This window comes from Heterodontus francisci, chromosome 10 (genome assembly GCF_036365525.1).
Source record: "Heterodontus francisci isolate sHetFra1 chromosome 10, sHetFra1.hap1, whole genome shotgun sequence".
NCBI classification, from domain to species: Eukaryota; Metazoa; Chordata; class Chondrichthyes; order Heterodontiformes; family Heterodontidae; genus Heterodontus; species Heterodontus francisci.
The window spans coordinates 74,664,217-74,686,227 of NC_090380.1; the positions used below are offsets into that span (position 1 = coordinate 74,664,217).

The 22,011-nt window shown below is 44.3% G+C and overlaps 1 protein-coding gene across 1 annotated transcript in view; it reads left to right on the forward strand.

The window, feature by feature from the left end:
• The first annotated feature begins 3,570 nt into the window (after positions 1-3,570).
• wars2 (tryptophanyl tRNA synthetase 2, mitochondrial) overlaps positions 3,571-22,011 on the forward strand; it is an 88,247-nt gene continuing 69,806 nt past the window's right edge. Inside the window, exon 1 of the mRNA XM_068040780.1 lies at positions 3,571-3,782. Within this exon, the coding sequence (XP_067896881.1) occupies positions 3,690-3,782 (93 nt within the window). The 5' untranslated portion in view covers positions 3,571-3,689. The remainder of the gene's footprint in view (positions 3,783-22,011) is intronic.

Sequence of the window (22,011 nt, forward strand, 5' to 3'; positions counted from 1 at the left end):
TCTCAGGGAGTGCATTCAAGATCCTAACCACTCGCTGCATGAAAAAGATTTTCATAATTTCGCTATTGCTTCCTTTGGCAATTACCTTAACTCTGTGCCCTCTTGTTCTTGATCCTTTCACCAATGGGAACAGTTTTTCGCTATCTACTCTGTCCAGAGCCTTCATGATTTTGAAAACCTCTATCAAATCTCCTTTCAACTTTCTCTTCTCTAAGGAAAATAGTCCTAACTTCTCCAATCTATCCACGTAACTGAAAAGTTCCTCATCACTGGAACCATTCTCTTGAATGTTTTCTGCACTCTCTTTAATGCCTTCACATGTTTTCTAAAGTGTGGCGCCCAGAACTGGGCACAATACTCCAGTTGAGGCCGAACCAGTATTCTATATCTGGTAAGAGTTGTACCTTTTCAGCCCCTTTGTTTCTATCGGCCACCTTATAGAAACATAGAAAAAAGGAGCAGGAGTAGGCCATTCGGCCCGTCAAGCCTGCTCTGCCATTCAATACAATCATGGCTGCTCATCCAAACTCAGTACCCTGTTCCTGCTTTCTCCCTGTATCCCTTGATCCCATTAGCCCTTAAAACTATATATAACTCTTTCTTGAATATATTTAATGATATGGCCTCAACTGCTTTCCGTGGTAGAGAATTCCACAGGTTCACCACTCTCTGGGTGAAGAAGTCCTTCCTCATCTCAGTCCTAAATTGCTTACCCCTTATCCTTAGACTGTGACCCCTGGTTCTGGACTCCCCCACCATCGGGAACATCCTTCCTGCATCTAGTCTGTCCAGTCCTGTTAGAAGTTTGTGGGTTTCTATGAGATCCCCTCTCATTCTTCTAAACTCTAGTGAATGCAAGCCTAATCGACCCAATCTCTCTTCATAAGTCAGCCCTGCCATCGCAGGAATCAGTCTGGTGAACCTTCACTGCAATCCCTCCATAGCAAGAACATCCTTCCTCAGATAAGGAGAACAAAACTGCACACAATACTCAAGATGTGGTCTCACCAATATAATATTGTGGTCACTGTTGCCCAGGTTGTCTCCCACATCGAGGCATGATAACAGCTGAGGCTCACAAGGCAACTGCCTGTTTCCTCATCAATCTAGATTAACTGAGTAGTTAAAATGGCGGCCTGCTTGAATACACCAGGAATGTTCTGATCATTTGAATTGCTTGATTGGTTGGGCTAAAATCGACTCACAAGCGTTGTTACCGAGGCATATATAAAACTTTGTTTTCCTTTTTTTCAATGGAAAATTGACTAGTTCCACATCCCAGCAGTTAACAGACAAATCTTTGTGAAGGTGGAAATAGCTGAAATTCTATAATGTGAGCAGGGCGTTGTGAGTTTGTAAATGTGAGTTAATAGTTGTTAATGACTTAAGAAAGTCTGCATTTTTAAAAAGAGCCAGGTAGTATAGAAGGCCATAACAGATCCAACATAAATCACACTGAGCCGAGGAGAAATTTTATTTATTCACTTCTTCTAGATCCTCGGCACCATATATCATTCCTGCCACATAGGGTGGGTAAGTGACCTATTTCACAGGCCTTTGTCCGTCCCATTCTGTAGGCAAGTTTCCAGATGTCTGGAATTTTGCTGACAGTCTAAAGACAACCAAAAGTGTTTTATGCTATGCAGTTCAACACAGTCATTCACTAGAAATTAAAGTGACCATTCTGTAATTGCAGTTTGCAGTGTTGGAAAAAAGTTAAGGAATCTCTTTCAAAAATCCCAATCCTATTAATTGGGCAGGAATTTCAATTAAAGCTTATGGAGTTTCCATGTACTTAACGGCCCTGTAAATCTGTGGCCTATTTCTAACAACTCAGAGCTGGCACTAAATGAACCAAGTTGGCAGCAAACATAGAAAACAATTTGTAACTGTTCGGGATTGCCGTCAAGCTTTTAGATGAGGAAAGGTATAAGTAGAAGCAGTGGGCATAAAGGCCTAGCTAGAGGGAGAGAAAGAAATGGTTGATGAAGCAGGGCAAGCAATAGAACAGAATATCAATTAAAACCATCTGGATTGGACTAGAAAATCAAAGTGCCTAATCCACCCTGTCCCACATAGGCTGACTTCCATGGTGCTCTGAAATACTCCACCCAGTTTGGTCTTGGAAGTTAAGCAAAGTTAGGATTGACTAGTACCTGGATGGGAGACTGCCTGCGCATACATGGTGCAGAAGGCTTATACTGCCCAATAGGTTTTTATGTCACTTCATGGACTGCCTGAAGAGGTGGTCGAGGCAGAAACCCTCACAACATTTAATAAGTATTTAGATGAGCACTTGAAATGCCATAGCATACAAGGCTATGGGCCAAGTGCTGGAAAATGGGATTAGAATAGTTAGGCACTTGATGGCCGGCTTAGGCACTTGATGGCCGGCACAGACACGATGGGCCAAAGGGCTTGTTTCTGTGCTGTATAACTCTATGACTCTATACAGGTTGCCTATAGCTGGAAATCTGAAATAAAAACAAGGTGCTGGAAAAACTCAGCAGGTTTGGCATCTGTGGAGAAGCGGAGTTATGTTTCAAGTCTCTGCTTCTCTCTCCACAGATGCTGCCAGACCTGCTGAGTTTTTCCAGCACTTTCTGTTTTTATTACCTGTAACGTTTGCTTCCTAGATTCATGTTTTTCATGTCTTTATTCACTGTGAGAGGTTGAGTCCCCTCTTCCATTATTTGAAGGAGCTGTCCCTCAACTTCTGGCTTCACTTTAGCCTCATGCTCATGATCCTTGGCACAGGAGAGCGAGGAAATTGTAGGACATCAGTAACATTTGCTGGGACAATTACAACCATTCAATCCTTAAACCAGACATGGGTCTGTTCCTGGATGTGGTCAAAATAGCCAGGTCCAAGTTGGATGCAACCCATGGGGGTGGCTGCTCTGTCTGCCTCTCTTCTGTTCAAGCCTGGGTGACCTTGGAGAAGGAGCATGCTGTGTCCACTGGCACGCTTGAAGCCCTCAATGACCAGTGGGCATCGCAAAGACTGGAGTGTGTAGTGGGCACTGGGAGTAATATTGTTTAGTTTAAATTTCCTTTTTCCATTATGGTTGAAGTAGTGCTACTTTAAAAAGTGGAACAGGTTTACTTGTTTTCAACTGATGTTACTGGGCCAACCCAGTGAACAAAGGTGTGGGGCTATAGATTCAAACTGCTGGAAGACAAATTTAGTTCTCAGGTCAGGACGAATCCTTCAGAGTAATCAATACTCGGCACAAATATTCTCAGAGAGGTAAAGACGAACCAAATGGATTTGGTAAGAATTCCTTTTGGTTGGATGGGCTAACACTAGCTTTCTTTGCCTGTTTTTATTTTACAATTACTAGGGCCGGTTGATAGGTTCAGTTTTCTGCTTTAAACCAGTTTTGTGTTACTGACTTAAGGTTGGACAGAATTTAAAATTAATGTTTAATATGCTACAGTAATCCTGAGCACCTGACCAGATGGTCTGAGTGCAGCAACACTGAGGTTGAACCCAGTCTGAATAATCAGTAACATTTGCTGGGACAATTACAACCATTCAATCCTTAAACCAGACACTGGCCCGACTTCAATTGTAACCTGATCCCCAGAATACATTCTGGGGAATTTTTAACCCAATTTAGAAAGCAGTGGATGTACCGTGATGACGCCATGCGCTCTCGTTGCGACCCTTCACCTTTAACCCCAAGATGGCGGCGCCCGGTGTGAGGAGGATTTTAAGATTTACAGCTTTTAAACTCGGCATAAGATCCTTCAGCGCAGAAGCGAACCCGGCATCAAAGGTAAGTACACACGAGGCCTTTCGGTGTGAAATAGCGACCTTTCTCCCACTCCCTCCCCCGAGCCAGACCACTCAATCTTTCCATCCTCCCTCCGACACACCACCCACCTCCTCCCCTACCGACGCCCCACACTCACTACCACACCCCCTCCCTCCCCCGCACTCTCTCTCCCTCCCCCCCCCCCGCACTCTCTCTCTCTCCCCCCCCCCCGCACTCTCTCTCTCTCCCTCCCCCCCCCGCACTCTCTCTCCCTCCCCCCCCCCCCGCACTCTCTCTCTCTCCCTCCCCCCCCCCCCGCACTCTCTCTCCCTCCCCCCCCCCCCGCACTCTCTCTCCCTCCCCCCCCCCGCACTCTCTCTCCCTCCCCCCCCCGCACTCTCTCTCCCTCCCCCCCCCCCGCACTCTCTCTCCCTCCCCCCCCCCGCACTCTCTCTCCCTCCCCCCCCCCGCACTCTCTCTCCCTCCCCCCCCCCCGCACTCTCTCTCCCTCCCCCCCCCGCACTCTCTCTCCCTCCCCCCCCCGCACTCTCTCTCCCTCCCCCCCCCGCACTCTCTCTCCCTCCCCCCCCCGCACTCTCTCTCCCTCCCCCCCCGCCCCGCACTCTCTCTCCCTCTCCCCCCCGCACTCTCTCTCCCTCCCCCCCCCCGCACTCTCTCTCCCTCCCCCCCCCCCGCACTCACTCTCCCTCCCCCCCCCGCACTCTCTCTCCCTCCCCCCCCCCGCACACACTCTCCCTCCCCCCCCCGCACACACTCTCCCTCCCCCCCCCCGCACTCTCTCTCCCTCCCCCCCCCCCGCACTCTCTCTCTCTCCCCCCCCCCGCACTCTCTCTCTCTCCCCCCCCCCGCACTCTCTCTCCCTCCCCCCCCCCGCACTCTCTCTCCCTCCCCCCCCCCGCACTCTCTCTCCCTCCCCCCCCCCGCACTCTCTCTCCCTCCCCCCCCCCGCACTCTCTCTCCCTCCCCCCCCCCGCACTCTCTCTCCCTCCCCCCCCCCGCACTCTCTCTCCCTCCCCCCCCCCCGCACTCTCTCTCCCTCCCCCCCCCCCGCACTCTCTCTCCCTCCCCCCCCCCCGCACTCTCTCTCCCTCCCCCCCCCCCCGCACTCTCTCTCCCTCCCCCCCCCCCGCACTCTCTCTCCCTCCCCCCCCCCGCACTCTCTCTCCCTCCCCCCCCCGCACTCTCTCTCCCTCCCCCCCCCCGCACTCTCTCTCCCTCCCCCCCCCCGCACTCTCTCTCCCTCCCCCCCCCCCCGCACACTCTCTCCCTCCCCCCCCCCGCACTCTCTCTCCCTCCCCCCCCCCCGCACTCTCTCTCCCTCCCCCCCCGCACTCTCTCTCCCTCCCCCCCCCGCACTCTCTCTCCCTCCCCCCCCCGCACTCTCTCTCCCTCCCCCCCCCCGCGCACTCCTTCCCAACCCCTCTCCCTCTTTTTCCCCGCGCACTCCTTCCCAACCCCTCTCCCTCTTTTTCCCCGCGCACTCCTTCCCAACCCCTCTCCCTCTTTTTCCCCGCGCACTCCTTCCCAACCCCTCTCCCTCTTTTTCCCCCCCCACCCCAACCCCTCTCCCTCTTTTTCCCCCCCCACCCCAACCCCTCTCCCTCTTTTCCCCCCCCACCCCAACCCCTCTCCCTCTTTTTCCCCCCCCACCCCAACCCCTCTCCCTCTTTTTCCCCCCCCACCCCAACCCCTCTCCCTCTTTTTCCCCCCCCACCCCAACCCCTCTCCCTCTTTTTCCCCCCCCACCCCAACCCCTCTCCCTCTTTTTCCCCCCCCACCCCAACCCCTCTCCCTCTTTTTCCCCCCCCACCCCAACCCCTCTCCCTCTTTTTCCCCCCCCCACCCCAACCCCTCTCCCTCTTCCTCTTTTTCCCCCCCCCCCACCCCAACCCCTCTCCCTCTTTCCCCCCCCCCCCCTCTCCCTCTGCCCCCCACCCTTTTGTTCTCTCCTGTATCAATGTGGTGTGATTTGTGAGGTCATTCTAGGTGCATCCGATATTAGTCGGGGTAACTGAGGCCCTGCACTGTTAAACTGATCGCCTGTTGAGTGTGTAAATAAAAGCATTCGTCGAGCGTTGTCCGTTATCACATTAGATGATTATGGTAAGGAGTGTTTCGAGAAGGTGCAACCCTAACAGTACCTCCTTTTTCAAAATATAAAAGGGCGATATTTAACTCCGTGATTCTGCTATTTTGTGTTAGCAGTTAATGCTGGTGAGTTTTTTTTTGAGAGGAACTGGGGTCAGACTGGTTGTATACTTCCTCTCAAAAAAAAAACTCACCAGCATTAACTGCTAACACAAAATAGCAGAACCAGTCTGACAGCTGAATTACTATCACTTGTTAATCCAGGGTGTTTCTTTCATTTGAACTATATTTGTTCATACAATTTCTAACGGTATGAGGCTTGACAAACCTCAGCCAGTTATGTCTGAGTACTGTTCTCATCACTTGCACAGAAACAGAAAGAAATGCTGTTTATTTATTATCTTACTATTTCTCTAAGATCTGTCTCAAAGTGCTGAGATATAAACAATTGCTTTGAAACGTAGGTCCCACAACAATTTGCGTTTATATTGCACCCAAGTCACCTTATGTACTCGGGGAAGGAAGAAATGAAGTGGATAATCGGCAGGATGTTGAGCCATGGTGTGACCATCAGAAGAGATGATGGAAAACTTAATTGAAAAGGCAGTTTGAGAGATTTTTAAAGATGGCTCACTGATAAAGAAGCAAAATACTGCAGATGCTGGAAATCTGAAACAAAAACAGAAAATGTTGAAACTACTCAGCAACTCTGGCAACATCTGTGCAGGGAAAAACAGGTCTGTGACCTTTCATCAGATGAGCAACCAACCATCATATGACGATTGAGGGATAAATATTGACCAGGACACTGGGGATAGCTCCACTTCTCTTCAAAATAGTGCCTTGGAATCTTTTACCTCCACTTGGGAGGGCAGACGGGGCCTCGATTTTAACATCTTATCCAAAAGATGACACCTCCAACAGTAGAGCACTCTCTCAGTACTGTAATGGACTGGCAGCCTAGATTCTTGTGCTGAAGTCCTGGAGTGGGACTTGAACCCAGAACTTTGTGACTGAGAGATGAGAGTGGTGCCAACTGAGCCATGGCTGACCGATTGGGAAGAAATAGTGGTTCTACCAGCAATTATGGAATGAAAGGAGGTGTTATTAAATAACCTTGGTTAATTGATGCAGCATATATTATAGGGTAATACTTCTACAGTTACATTGTCATGCCAGATAAAAATTGGAGCTATCTTGTTCTAGTTTGCTTGGATTCTATAATGACATCAACATTAATACAAGCGATTCATTTGCAGTTTCACTCATGGTCAGCCTCGGCAGTGAATAGGCCCTCTGCCTTTCCTCCCAGAATCTGCTGGGTCTTGGCTCTTGTAATCAAACTCACCTTTGCACCCGCCCCCCCCCCCTCCCCCCACTGCCGGTTCTAGGCAGGGGAGGAGCCAGAACTGCAAATTTCCAAAGTCCAGTCTCGCAGGGTCATAACTTTTATATAGCACCTTTAACATAGTCCCAAGGCACTTCGCAGGAGCGTTATCAAACAAAATTTGACACTGACCCACATAAGGAGATATTTGGGCAGGTGACCAAAAGCTTGGTCAAATACGTAGGTTTTAAGGAGTATCAAGATATGGACAATAGAGCTCTTGATGACCTGAAGTTTACAGAGGGTAAACACTGTCAGTAGATTTTTTTTCAAATGTGCATCTAAGTCACTTGTTACTGAGTGAAGAAGTCTGTGTTTCATACAAAATAGATTGTCTTTTAAGGCAAAATAATTTGAAGATCAAGGAGATTAAAAATGGTTACAAGATAACATCATTTAAGGCATTTAAATGTTCGTTGGAAACCAACTAACCTTCACACCTTAGTGAGATTACTGTCTTTCAGTGAGACTAAGGAAATTGATTATTGTTCAGTAATAATACAATAAACTTCAGCATGGACAGTACTGCTAAAACTATATTAATTTAACTGCCTGTTCTCATTCTCTATAGAGCAATGTGTATAATTGCTAAAATTATATGTTACGGCAGCATACTCAAGTCTGAGCCAGAATGCCTTGCATTCCAGCCCCACTGTATAGCTTATAGCACAGTACTGAGAGTGTACTGCATTGTCAGAGGTGCAGTCTTTGTGATTAGATACCAAACCATGGCCCTGTATGCTTGTTCAGGTGAACATAAAAACTCCTATGGCACTATTCAAAGAAAGCAACATTTACCCCTGAGCTGACATCTCCAACTCAAGATTAACTTAATTTATTTCAGTACTCTGAAATTTGTGTGCATTTTGAGTGCTGTTGTCTACATAACAATGATTGCCCTTCAGAAGTAATTAATTGACTGTGAAGCATTTTGAAACAATCTGAAGATGTGAAGGGCTCTACATAAATGTAGGCTTGTTCTTTTATTATAGTTTACAGCTATAATTTAAAAAAATCACGGCTGAATGAGGCTACATAATTACCTTACTCTCAAATATTCACAAAACCTCCGAAATCTAACATTTTCTTAAATAACTGATTTTTAAGTGAAAGTTCACAAAGTAATGCAATGTTTCTTTGTTATTTCCCCCATTGAAACCAGAGGTTTTGTTGTATTTCTGAGGCTGGATTGCTGAAACATGACAGTTGTTTCCTTACTCTTTCTCAGTGGAGAAGACCAACATGTGATGGGAGTGAAGGATAAGCAAAGGAATGAGATTTCAGTGGCTACATTTGAAAATACTTTTAAGGACAACTGTGCCAGTCAACAGGACAACCAGCAAAATAGTCAAAGGATAATATAACTAGAAGATTCATATTTGGCACAAGTTCATGGCATCCATAAAATGCGAAGAGTGCTGATTTAATGCAAAATAAATTTGACTCAAGGAACTAAACAAATATAAGTGGGCTTAAAAAAAAAATCCTATTCCCAATTTTTTTTAAAATTTGAACAAATTGTATCCTTTGAGAGTCCTTTGAGAAGCCATGATGGATCCCCACAAATTGAATTCCATGTTATTTATTTAGAGATACAGCACTGAAACAGGCCCTTCGGCCCACCGAGTCTGTGCCGACCAACAACCACCCATTTATACTAACCCTACACTAACCCCATATTCTCTACCACATCCCCACTATTCTCCTACCACCTACCTACACTAGGGGCAATTTACCTATCAACCTGCAAGTCTTTTGGAGGTGGGAGGAAACCGGAGCACCCGGAGGAAACCCACGCAGACACAGGGAGAACTTGCAAACTCCACACAAGCAGTACCCAGAATCGAACTTGGGTCGCTGGAGCTGTGAGGCTGCGGTGCTAACCACTGCACCACTGTGCCGCCCAGTTCATGTTATGTTTGAAAGCGACGTACTCCAATCAAAACAAGAATCTTAAAGCCAAATACTTAGGTATGAGGAGCGAGCTGGCTGAGGTTGATTGGGTAAATAGACATAAAGGTATGCCAAAATATAAACAATGGGAAACATTTAAAGAAACAATAATGTTCCAAAATACATTCCATTAAAAAATAAAAACTCAGCAAGAAAGATCCATCCGTGGCTTATTAGGGAAGTTGAGGATAGTATTAGATTAAAAGAAGAGGCTTATAATGTTGCAAAGAATAGTAGCAAGTCTGAGGATTGAGAATATTGTAGAAATCAGCAAAGGGCCACCAAAAAGTTGATAAAAACGGAGAAATAGAATACAAGAGTAAACTAGCTCGGACTATTGAAACCGATTGTAAGAGCTTTTACAAGAATATAAAAAGGAAGAGTAGCTAAAGTAAATATTGGTCCCTTAGAAGCAGAGACAGGAGAAATTATTATGGGGACTGAGGAAATGGCAGAGACATTGAACAAATATTTTGTGTCTATCTTCACAGTAGAAGTCACAAGTTGCATACCAGAAATAGAGGGTAACTGACGGACTAAAAAGAGTGAGGAAATTAGGGCAATTAATATCGTAGAGAACAAGTATTGGAGAAACTTAAGGGTCTAAAATCCGACAAGTGCCCAGGACCTGATGGCCTACATGCTCGGGTTCTAAAAGAGAGAGCCAGCACATTCGCTCACTATCTCTACAGCTGTGATTTTCCAAAATTCCCTGGATTCCAGCAGATTGGAAGTTAGCAAATGTAACACTACTAATCAAGAAAGGAGGGAGAGAGAAAATTGAACTACAGGCCATGTTCAAGAAGTTTGCGGACGGCACAAAGATTGGCCGTGTGGTAGATAGTGAGGATGATAGCTGTAGGCTGCAGGAAGATATTGATGGTCTGGTCAGATGGACAGAAAAGTGGCAAATGTAATTAAGCTTTGAGAAGTGTGAGTTGATGCATTTTGGGAGGTCAAACAAGGCAAAGGAATACACGATTAATGGAAAAATACTGAGAATTATAGAGGAAGTAAGGAACCTTGGAGTGAATGGCCACAGATCCCTGAAGGTAGCAGGACAGGTTGATAAGGTGGTTAAGAAGGCATATGGAATCCTTTCCTTTATTAGCCGAGGTATAGAATACAAGAGCCAGGGAGGTTATGCTGGAACTGTATAAATCATTGGTTAGGCCACAACTTGAGTACTGTGAACAGTTCTGGTCACCTCATTACAGAAAGGATGTAATTGCACTAGAGAGGGTACTGTTCTTCTTTATACAGTCCCCGGAAGTGCAGAAGGTTTTAGTTTAGGCAGGCATCAAGATTGGCGCCGGCTTGGAAGGCTGAATGGCCTGTTCCTGTGCTGTACTGTTCTTTGTTCTTTGGTACAGAGGTGATTTATGAGGATGTTGCCAGAAATGCAGCTATGAGGAAGATTGGATAGGCTGGGGTTGTTCTCCTTGGAACAGAGAGGGCAGGGGAGATCTGATTGAAATGTACAAAATTTTGAGGGGCCTGGATAGAGTGGAAATGAAGGGTCTATTCGCCTTAGCAGAGAGGTCAGTGAAGAGGGGGCATAGATTTGAAGTGATTGGTAGAAAAATTAGAGGAGAGATGAGGCAAAACTTTTTCACCCAGAGGGTGGTGATGGTCTGGAACTCACTGCCTGAAAGGGTAGTTGAGGCAGAGACCCTAAACACATTCAAAAAGGAGTCTGGATATGCACCTCAAGTGCTGTAAGCTGCAGGGCTACAGACCAAATGCTGGAAGGCGGGATTAGAATAGGTGGATCATTTTTCGGCTGACACAGACACGATGGGCCAAGTGGCCTCTTTCAGTGCTTTAAACTTTCTATGATTCTATGGTGGACAGGCTTTATGGAGTCAGCAAGTGGGTAACTCGCCACAGAATTTCCAATCTCTGACCTGCTTTTGTAGCCACAGTATTTATGTGATTGTTCCAGTTCAGTTTCTGTCAGTTTGTCCATTCGCAACCTTGGTGTCACATTTGACCCTGCGATGAGCTTCCGACCTCATTTCGTGCCAACTCTAAGACCAACTATTTCCACCTCTGCAACATAGCCTGACTTCGCCCCTATCACCTGTTGCTGAATCCCTTATTCATGCCTTCATTACCACTAGACCTAACTATTCCAATGCACTCCTGGCTGGTCTTCCACATTCGACTCTCTGTAAACTTGAGGTTATCCAAAACTCTGCTGCCTGTGTCTTAACGCACCAAGTCCCGTTCCCTATCACCCATGTGCTCGCTGACCTATATTGACTCCCAGTCATGCAACATCTTGATTTTAAAATTTTTACCCTTGTTTTTAAATCCCTCCATGGCCTTGCCCCTCCCTATCTCTGTAATTTCCTCCAGCCCCAGAACCCTCCAAGATATCTGCACTCCTCTAATTCTGGTCTCTTGTGCATCCCTGATTTTAATTGCTCCACCATTGGTGGTCATGCCTTCAGTTGCCACGTCCCCATGCTCTGGAATACTCTCCCTACATCTCTCTGCTTCTCCACCTACTTTCCTCCTTTAAGACACTCCTTAAAATCTACCTCTGACCAAGGTTTTGGTCATCTGATCTAGTATCTCCTTTTGTGGCTAGGTGTCATACTTTGTTTTATAATGCTCCTGTAAAGCACCTTGGGAAATTTTATGTTAAAGGCGCTATATAAATGTAAGTTGTTGTTGTAAACCCATCCGTAATCCAATATGTCCAACAACTCTTTAACCCCCCCTCTCCCAATCCCCAACCATAATAACCAGCTTCTCTTCTGTATTCTTGAGCTCAGCTTCAGGAAGAATGTTTTCCTGATTGGTGAGAACTGAGCTATGGGGGAGGTGGTGGCGTAGTGGTAATGTCACTAGGCTAGTAATCCAGAGCCCAGGCAAGTACTCTAGGAGCATGGGTTTGAATCTCACCACGGCAGATAGTGAAATTTGAATTCAATTAATAAATCTGGAATTAAAAGCTAATCTAATAGTGACCATGAAACCATTGTCTGGCCTGCATGTAACTCCAGACCCACAGCAATGTGGTTGACTCTGAAATGGCCTAGCAAGTCACTCAGTTCAAGGGCAATTAGGGATGGACAATAAAGGCTTGCCTAGTCAGCAAAGCCCACATCCCACAAAGGAATAAAAAAAAAAGCTGCTTTTCTTTCCCTCAGTGATATTTTGTTACTATAATGAAATAAGCAAAAAGTGAAAAAAGACAAAAAACTACAGAATAGAGCAAAAAGAAATAATGGTATTGTGGGGCGGGGCGGGCTGCGTGTGGGTAGTGGGAAAAGAAGCAGGGTGAAGGGAGAGAATCTAGCCAACCTATTTGAGAGGTATTTGTATTGCAGGACATCTGATGTAATAGTAGCTCTGCCCTTGCCCTTTTAATCTTTGATTAGGCCCTCCTCAACCACTGGTTTCCATATTCTAATGTGCAGTCACCTTCCCCTTTTTATTTATGGCCTCAATCTGCACCTTTAAAAAATTTTATTCTGGAAGCAACAGTATGGGGGATTTATTTATTTTTTATTTAGAGATACAGCACTGAAACAGGCCCTTCGGTCCACCGAGTCTATGCCGACCAAGAACCACCATTTATACTAACCCTACAGTAATCCCATATTCCCTACACTAAGGGCAATTTACAATGGGCAATTTACAATGGCCAATTTACCTATCACCTGCAAGTCTTTGGCGGTGGGAGGAAACCGGAGCACCCGGTGAAAACCCACGCAGACGCAGGGGGAACTTGCAAACTCCACACAGGCAGTACCCAGAATTGAACCCGGGTCCCTGGAGCTGTGAGGCTGCGGTGCTCACCACTGTGCCGCTCTACTTGTGGGATGCACAAGTAACTTGTGAAATTACTAAATGCAACACATGCACTTTCCCACAATTGAGGCAAAGGATGAACAAAGAACGGTACAGCACAGGAACAGGCCGTTCGGCCCTCCAAGCCTGCGCCGATCTTGATGCCTGCCTAAACTAAAACCTTCTGCACTTCCGGGGACCGTATCCCTCTATTCCATCCTATTCATGTATTTGTCAAGATGCCTCTTAAACGTCACTATCGTACCTGCTTCCACCACCTCCCCCGGCAACAAGTTCCAGGCACTCACCACCCTCTGTGTAAAGAACTTGCCTCGCAAATCCCCTCTAAACTTTGCCCCTCTCACCTTAAACTTATGTCCCCTAGTAACTGACTCTTCCACTTTGGGGAAAAAGCTTCCAACTATCCAATCTGTCCATGCCGCTTATAACTTTGTAAACCTCTATCGTGTCGCCCCTCCACCTCCGTCGTTCCAGTGAAAACAATCCAAGTTTATCCAACCTCTCCTCATAGCTAATGTCCTCCAGACCAGGCAACATCCTGGTAAACCTCTTCTGTACCCTCTCCAAAGCCTCCACGTCCTTCTGGTAATGTGGCGACCAGAATTGCACGCAATATTCTAAGTGTGGCCTAACTAAAGTTCTGTACAGCTGCAGCATAGCTTGCCAATTTTTATACTCTATGCCCTGACCGATGAAGGCAAGCATGCCCTATGCCTTCTTGACTACCTTATCCACCTGCGTTGCCACTTTCAGTGACCTGTGGATCTGTACGCCCAGATCTCTCTGCCTGTCAATACTCCTAAGGGTTCTGCCATTTACTGTATACTTCCCACCTGCATTAGACCTTCCAAAATGCATTACTTCACATTTGTCCGGATTAAACACCATCTGCCATTTCTCCGCCCAAGTCTCCAACCGATCTATATCCTGCTGTATCCTCTGACAATCCTCATCACTATCCGCAACTCCACCAACCTTTGTGTCGTCCGCAAACGTATTAATCAGACCAGCTACTTTTTCCTCCAAATCATTTATATATACTACAAAGAGCAAAGGTCCCAGCACTGATCCCTGCGGAACACCACTAGTCACATCCCTCCATTCAGAAAAACACCCTTCCACTGCTACCCTCTGTCTTCTACGACTGAGCCAGTTCTGCATCCATCTTGCCAGCTCACCTCTGATCCTGTGTGACTTCACCTTTTGTACCAGTCTGCCATGAGGGACCTTGTCAAAGGCTTTACTGAAGTCCATGTAGATAACATCCACTGCCCTTCCTCCTTCAGTCATCTTTGTCACTTCCTCAAAAAACCCAAATCAAATTCGTGAGACACGACCTCCCCTTCACAAAACCATGCTGCCTCTCGCTAATAAGTTCGTTTGTTTCCAAATGGGAGTAAATCCTGTCCCGAAGAATCCTCTCCAATAATTTCCCTACCACTGACGTAAGGCTCGCCGGCCTGTAATTTCCTGGATTATCCTTGCTACCCTTTATAAACAAAGGAACAACATGGGCATGTACTGGAGTATTTCTTAATCTGAGGCTCAAAAGATGTCTATGATTCAAAATACTTGAGCTTCATCCATGTAAGCCTACACAGAACTTGCCACAACTTCCTAACTCTATGCATTCAAGTTTTAAGTAAAGCCAGAGTTAATATATTTTGTTTCTATGTAGAACAGAATCACAGAATCGTTACAGTGCAGAAGGAGGCCATTCAGCCCATCGTGTCCGCACTGGCTCTCTGAAAGAGCAATTCCCTCAGTTCCATTCCTCTGCCTTCTCCCCGTAACCCTGCACATGCTTCCTTTTCATATATCTGTCTAATTCCCTTTTGAATGCTTCAATTGAACCTGCCTCCACCACATTCTCAGGCAGCACATTCCTGACCTTAACCACTTGCTGTGTAATAAAATGTTTCCTCATGTCACTTTTGCTTCTCTTACCAAATAATTTAAATCTGCCCTCTCGTTCTCGATCCTTTCATGAGTGGAAACAATTTCTCTCTATCGACCCCTCATGATTTTGAATACCTCTATCAAATCACCTCTCCGCCTTCTCTTCTCCAAGGAAAACAGTCCTAACTTCTCCAATCTATCTTCATAACTGAAATTCCTCATCCCTGGAACCATTCTTGTGAATCTTTTCTGTTATCTCTCCAATGCCCTCACATTTTTCCCAAAGTGAGGCGCCCAGAACTGGACGCAATACTCCAGCAAAGTTAGTCAGCATGAGCTTTAATTGGAAAACTTTAGAAAAGCATTACCAACATTTTAAATTCAATGTTACTAGTTAGTCATCTTTCTTTAAATCTAAATGATGTAATTGGCTGTTCTTGGACAGAGTTAAACTCCACTGTTTGAATCTGTACAAAGTAGACAGATATGGTCCCAGCTCTTGTCTTCTCGACTGTGGTTAAAAACGCTGCAATAACAGGTTGAATAAATACTTGAGCCACATTGAATAAACCTTCTCATCTGTCTTGTATTAAGGGAAAAAAGAGCTTTCTGTTCCTACAACCTGTGATTGGAATGAGTTGCTTTTCATAGTAAAAGAATATTCAAATATTTATTGCTTTCAGAAATTGACTCGACGTCTTAATGGGACAGAAAATTGTTCATACAAATAATTGGGTTTGAATGTGGATAGCATCATAGGAAATAGAAGCAGGAGTAGGCCATTCGGCCCGTCAAGCCTGCTCCACCATTCAAACAGATCATGACAGATCATCTACCTCGATGCCATTTTTCCCAACTATCCCCACATCCCTTGATATATATACTTTGAATATTGGACTTTACCCATGGCTAAACTCTGCATTTAGACCAGACCAGCTCACGCTTTCTGCCTATAGTATTTCCAGCCATAGCCTGTGTATGTCTTCACTCTCAGCATTTTGTTACTTTTGACTCTAATGTTTTTATTTACTTTCATTGCCATTTTTGTTTTTTTATTCTCTCATCTTACTACTGTCTTCCTGCTATCTTGGTTGCCAAAATAATTCCAAAGAGCTCTTTTTCCCTCCCTTTCCCAGGATTAATTAAGTGAACATTTTAATTACAACTAAAGCTTCAGATAAAAGAAATGCAGTTGGTTCTTCCAACACTATAACACACTGGATAAAACATTAACTGTAATACTATCATGCTTTTCAACTTTACTAGACCTTGTAGTAATTTACGGGTAAGTTTGACTTAAGATTGAAAGAATGTGTGTGTTTACTTGTAACGTGCAACTGTGCTCGTCACTTTAGCTTTCAAAAACAATATGTGGAACAGATTTTTTTTTGAGGACACACTAATATAGGGGAGCCACTGACTATATAGTACGTCCCACAAACAAGGAATCCCTTGCAGCTCACCAGCTATAAAAATGTGGGATTTTCCTTATGAATTGCAAAAATTGTATATTCAGGATTATGAACTTCGTTCAGACATATTGCAAGTTATCCTTTTGCTTGTAGCAGGCATTTTTTTTAAGATTCTGTAACCCGACTGAATGCATGCTAATGGTATAAAGTAGATGTGTCCCTGTAGTTCAGCTGCAATGCTTCACATAGCAAACGGTTTGCTTGTAGGGTGAAGCAAAGTTCTTAGTGATTTTGCGCACCCCCCCCCCCCCCACCCCCCCCAACACCCAACACCCAAAACAGAAGTGACAGTAAGTATGCAACATTAAAAATACTTGCATCTAGCATTTTGTTTTCCTTCTGCTAAATTACTTTGTCCATGAAAACTACTAAACGCTCAATGCTTTAGTATCAGTGATCTCTAGAAAGCTGTTCCCTCTTTCTGTTCGAAATGTAATAAATGGGCAACCTAGCAATTATTTAAGTCTGGAGAAAATAATTGGTATTTTAATAATATTCCTCCCTTAAGCCAATGGTGGCTCCCTTTATCTTGGTAAACCACTGAGCTAATTTTGTTTATAATGGAGCCAATGTGAAGATATTAAAAACAAGCTTGGACTTCGTAAACAGTGTGTGGCAATTGCACAGTGAGAATCTGCAGGATAATCTGACCTGGTGGGAATATGGGATAGCAAAATAATTTGTGTCCCAGATGTTAAATAGGAGGTGGGGGGTGGGGGGGGGGGGGCGGTTGGTGGTGGTGGGGGCGGTGGTGGTGGATTGCAGGGAGACAACTGAAGATGGAACAGTGGCACAGGAGGGGAAATAATTCAAGGAGGTGAAGTGGCTATGTTGGGAGTGTGAGGGAACAAGGCAGAGTATAGTAGCGTTAAATGGATTATAGGAGAGGCCATGGAGAAGATATGATTGAATACTTCTAAATATCCAAAGCAGCAGATAAATCAAGCAAGATAGGATGACAGTTGTCATCACCCAAGACCTTTTTGGTAAGGTTTTCCAGGGCAGTCTCAGTGCAATGGGTGGGTTGGAAACCAGATTGTAACATTTTGAACAGGGTAGTGATCGATGAATTAAATGCAAAGTTGGATTGTTACCTTGGCAAGAAAGGCAACATAAAATGTAAAGGAGTTGAGGGTGACATTTTGAGGGAAAAGGTAATGATGCCCATCTTCAAAATAGTACATACAGGACCAGTGGATAGTGAGAGTTTAGTTTTTGAGCATGGACCTAGAAGGAGAAATTGGATAGTCATAACTGAGACAAAATGGGTTTGAGGAAATGTGTAGTGGACTACATGAAGGAGATGCATTTTTAAATGACAGAATAGGAATATGAGGAAAAGGACAGTGAGGAGATGTACTTGTGAGGTGGGGGGATTGGATGATGTAAAAGCTGTCAAACATATGTCTCTTGGAAACACACAGAAGTTCATGCACACATTTGGTGTGGATTGAAGATATAGGTGAAGGAGATCCAGAAGGTGGCTTGTGATGAAAAAAAAAAAGCATGGCATTATTCCTGCCTTCCAGAACGATCCTGAAATTGTAGAAATTTTTCAGGAGAGGGAGCAGTGGTAAATTGATTGATCCGTGTCTGAGGGTGTGCCATGGGAACAGAGAGATTGGAAATTGCATGGGTCCTACTGGGAAGAAGAACATTAAAGGAAATTCAAGGCTGTTCTGAAGTAGATTGGTGAAGGTATCAATATGAGGAAGAACAGGATAACACAGCAGGGATGAGTCCATGTGAAAGTTGAAGTCTTAAGGATCGAAAGACAGTGCAGAGTGTGAATGATGCTAGAAGGGAGGAGATTTTGGTCAGGAAAGTGCACAAGATTTTGTCTGGTTCTTTAGAGGTGAGATTGTCTCAGTGATGTGGATCAGATCTGGTAAAATCCTTTGATGCTAAAATATATTTTCAGACAATTCTGACCAGTTAAGATAAGGGCTTCATATCTGGGCTCCTGTGCCATATTGAGTACATTTCAATAAATACAGACAGTGGTGAAGGGGAGTCAGTTAGAAGATTCCCTACAACCGAGAGATTGAATTACTCTGTGACGCAAGTATTATACATGGAATAGGATGAAGAGGTATGACGCTAAGTACCTTTTTGTATTTTGACCATGCACATACATACTACACAATCTTTACTGCAATAACTAACACTGTTAAAGTGCTCTTCACATGCACAAGACCTGTGGAAATGCTTTACTATCATAGTACAGATTTTACAAAGGCCCATCCCTTTCATTAGTTCATTTCTGTCACTGCTTGGAAATGGTAGAAATTCATAACCTCCAGAATGCCTCCTATATTTTTCTCGGCAGACTGGAATGTTATATCCACTTTTTTGTATCCAAAATTTCTGTTCCAAAGCACATATCCCACCCCCCCCCCCCCCCCCCCGCCCCACCCGCTCCCATTTAAAAGAAACGTTCTAGAAGCTTGAATCATAAAGCAATACAGGATCAAACCATGAACTGTAGCTCCATGTAATATTAGAAACACCAGGAGGGCTGTCCCAAGTGTCCTGGCATCATAATGGGAGGAAAGTCTTGTAATATGTATAAAATGAACAATATGGTCTTATTTAGGGGCATACTGTAAGATTGTAAGCGCAATAATTGCACCACTTTATCCTTCACAAAGAACGTAAAATTCAGTTTGAAAGGGGGAAAAATGTGCTCTCGTAAGATTTAGAAAAAAAATTCTAGTAAATGAGAAACTGATGCTGAAGAATGCTGATTCAATAATGAGAATGGAATGGATCCTGCAGCCTCAATGCTAGCTTTTAACACTTTGGCTATTGATTCCTATTATTAATGTTTAATAGATAATTAAAAAGATGTTTTTGGCTGCTCAGAATCTGAGTTTGGGATTAGCAGAATACTGAGTTGATTGTGTCAATTAAATGTAATCTATGCTCTGGCACTGAATTGTTGTGTGAATGTCTGTTCCATTCCATAATTGTAGTGGATCTAATGGTTGTCTCTTGCTGTACTTAGAAGTATGTTTTAGGAGACATAAGTGGTCCTTCCTTTGAGACATGCCTCGGAGCCTATTAATGCCCACGTCTCAGCAGCTTCCATTGTACAGGTTGCTTCAGTAGCAAACAGTTTACTACACTTGGCAAACTTTGCTCAACTGGTTTTGAAATGAATTGAATACCTTGTTAATTCAATTGAACCAACAATGTCAACAACCACAAAATTAATAAAAATAAAGATTACTTATAATTTGGTTTGGTTTTTTTTTAACTTGAATTCAGGTAAAATCACTTGCAAACTAATGTTTTGAAAGGTCAAAATAAAGGAGGATGTTCATAATCAGAAAACTAATCAGTGAATTCATTCTGGAAGGAGCAAGTAAAATATTGTAAGTAAATAATTAGCCCAGAATTTTTTGAAGTGGTGCATCTTGTACTGTGCCCCTGTTAATTGGACGTATTCTCCTTAATGTTTAAAAGAAAATCTTGCACTGGAAATTGCATGAAGTGCCAGCTGATAACAGAGGGCTTTGATGAACAGCGGAACCAATAGTATCTTAACCAATTAAATTTAAGGATAAAGAAACAGGAATAACAGAGAAGGAAATATGGTGAATTAGTCAAATTGGGTACAGAAAGAGAAATGGAGGAAAGTAAAATTGGATTGAGAAAAAAAGCTAGAAATGTAGAATTAAAATAAAATTTTAAAGATCAATAAGAGCAATTTTCTGTTTGTAGTAATGAAACTCTACAATTTCAGTTGTTCCCTCTGTGGGCCGGCGAGGTTGATTGACACTGCGGGAACATAAATCTGATCGTTAAAAGAGTCCTTTTGCGATTAACACCAGCCCTAACTTTGTGAATTTACTGCACAAATGCAGCATTATTGAAACTCACCGTTGTATGCTCCTGTTTTCGCGAGGCTAACGACAAAGCGGTGCAAATCTTGTAACAATTTGTGGCAATTTGCAATTCACGGGTGTCTCTTCCCCCTCAAACTGCTGGGTGATTTACCGAGTAATAATGTGTGCATTAAACTCACCTTTATTTCTGGCCAGCAATTTCTGGGCCGCTAATGCGTCTAGCCGTTAATTAAGTATCATGCTAAAAGCAGTTTGCGTGTATTAATAGCAGCATCCTCCACCTCACTCGGCTGACTGAAAGTGTGTTCTATGTCAATGCTATGTCACAGGATGCATGGAGCGAAAGGTGGTATGGTACCTACAACAAACTGGCAACTACTTGTTAAACGAGAATTGTGCTATCATAGAGTTATACAGCACAGAAACAGGCCCTTCGGCCCATCGCGTCTGTGCTGGCCATACAGCACCCAACTATTCTAATCCCATATTCCTGCACTTGGCCCGTAGCCCTGTATGCTATGGCATTTCAAGTGCTCATTTAAATACTACTTAAATGTTGTGAGGGTTCCTGCCTCCACCACCTCTTCAGGCAGTGCGTTCCAGATTCCAACCGCTCTCCGGGTGAAAAAATGTTTCCTCAAATCTCCCCTAAACCTCCTGCCGCTTACCCTAAATCTATGCCCCCTGGTTCTTGACCCCTCCGCCAAGGGAAAAAGGTTCCCCCTATCTATGCCCCTCATAATCTTGTATACCTCAATCATGTCCCCCCTCAACCAAAACTGTACACAGTATTCCTACCTAACTAGTGTTTTATATAGTTCCATCATAACCTCACTGCTCTTATTTTCTATGCCTCAGCTAATAAAGGCAAGTATCCCATATGCCTTCCTAACCACCTTACCTACCTTCTGACTTTCTGTACTTCCTAGGGTCCTACCATCCATTGTGTATTCCCTTGCCTTGTTAGTCCTCCCAAAATACATTACCTCACACATTTCAGGGATTAAATTCCATTTGCCACTGCTCCGCCCATCTTACCACCCCATCTATATCTTCCTGTAATCTAAGGCTTTCCTCCTTACTATTTACAACACCACCAATTTTCATGTCATCTGCGAACTTACTGATCATACCTCCTATATTCCCATCTAAATCATTAATGTACACTACAAACAGCAAGGGTCTCAGCACCGATCCCTGTGGTACACCACTGGTCACAGGCTTCCAATCGCAAAAACAACCCTTGACCATCACCCTCTGCCTCCTGCCACTAAGCCAATTTTGGATCCAATTTGCCAAATTGCCCTGGATTCCATGGGCTCTTACCACCTTAATCTCCCATGCGGGACCTTATCAAAAGCCTTACTGAAATCAATGTATACTACATCTACTGCTTTACCCTCATCGACACATCTAGTCACCTCCTCGAAAAATTCAATCAAGTTAGTTAGACATGATCTCCCCCTGACAAAGCCACGCTGACTATCCCTATATTGATATTTGAATTTTATCCTAATTTGGAATTGAGCTTTGGAAGCATATCTATCAGGTGCTACCACAAAATCAGGAGGCTTATTTACAAATGAATCTCCATCTACCTCAGTAATATTGAAAATTGGTGTCATGCCTACAGTATTCAGGTGGTTGTGGTTGTCCACTTAGAAATCTGTTAGCCATGTTTTAGTAAATTCAAAGGTCTCTCTCCACAGATGCTGCCAGACCTGCTGAGTATTTCTAGCACTTTGTTTTAATTT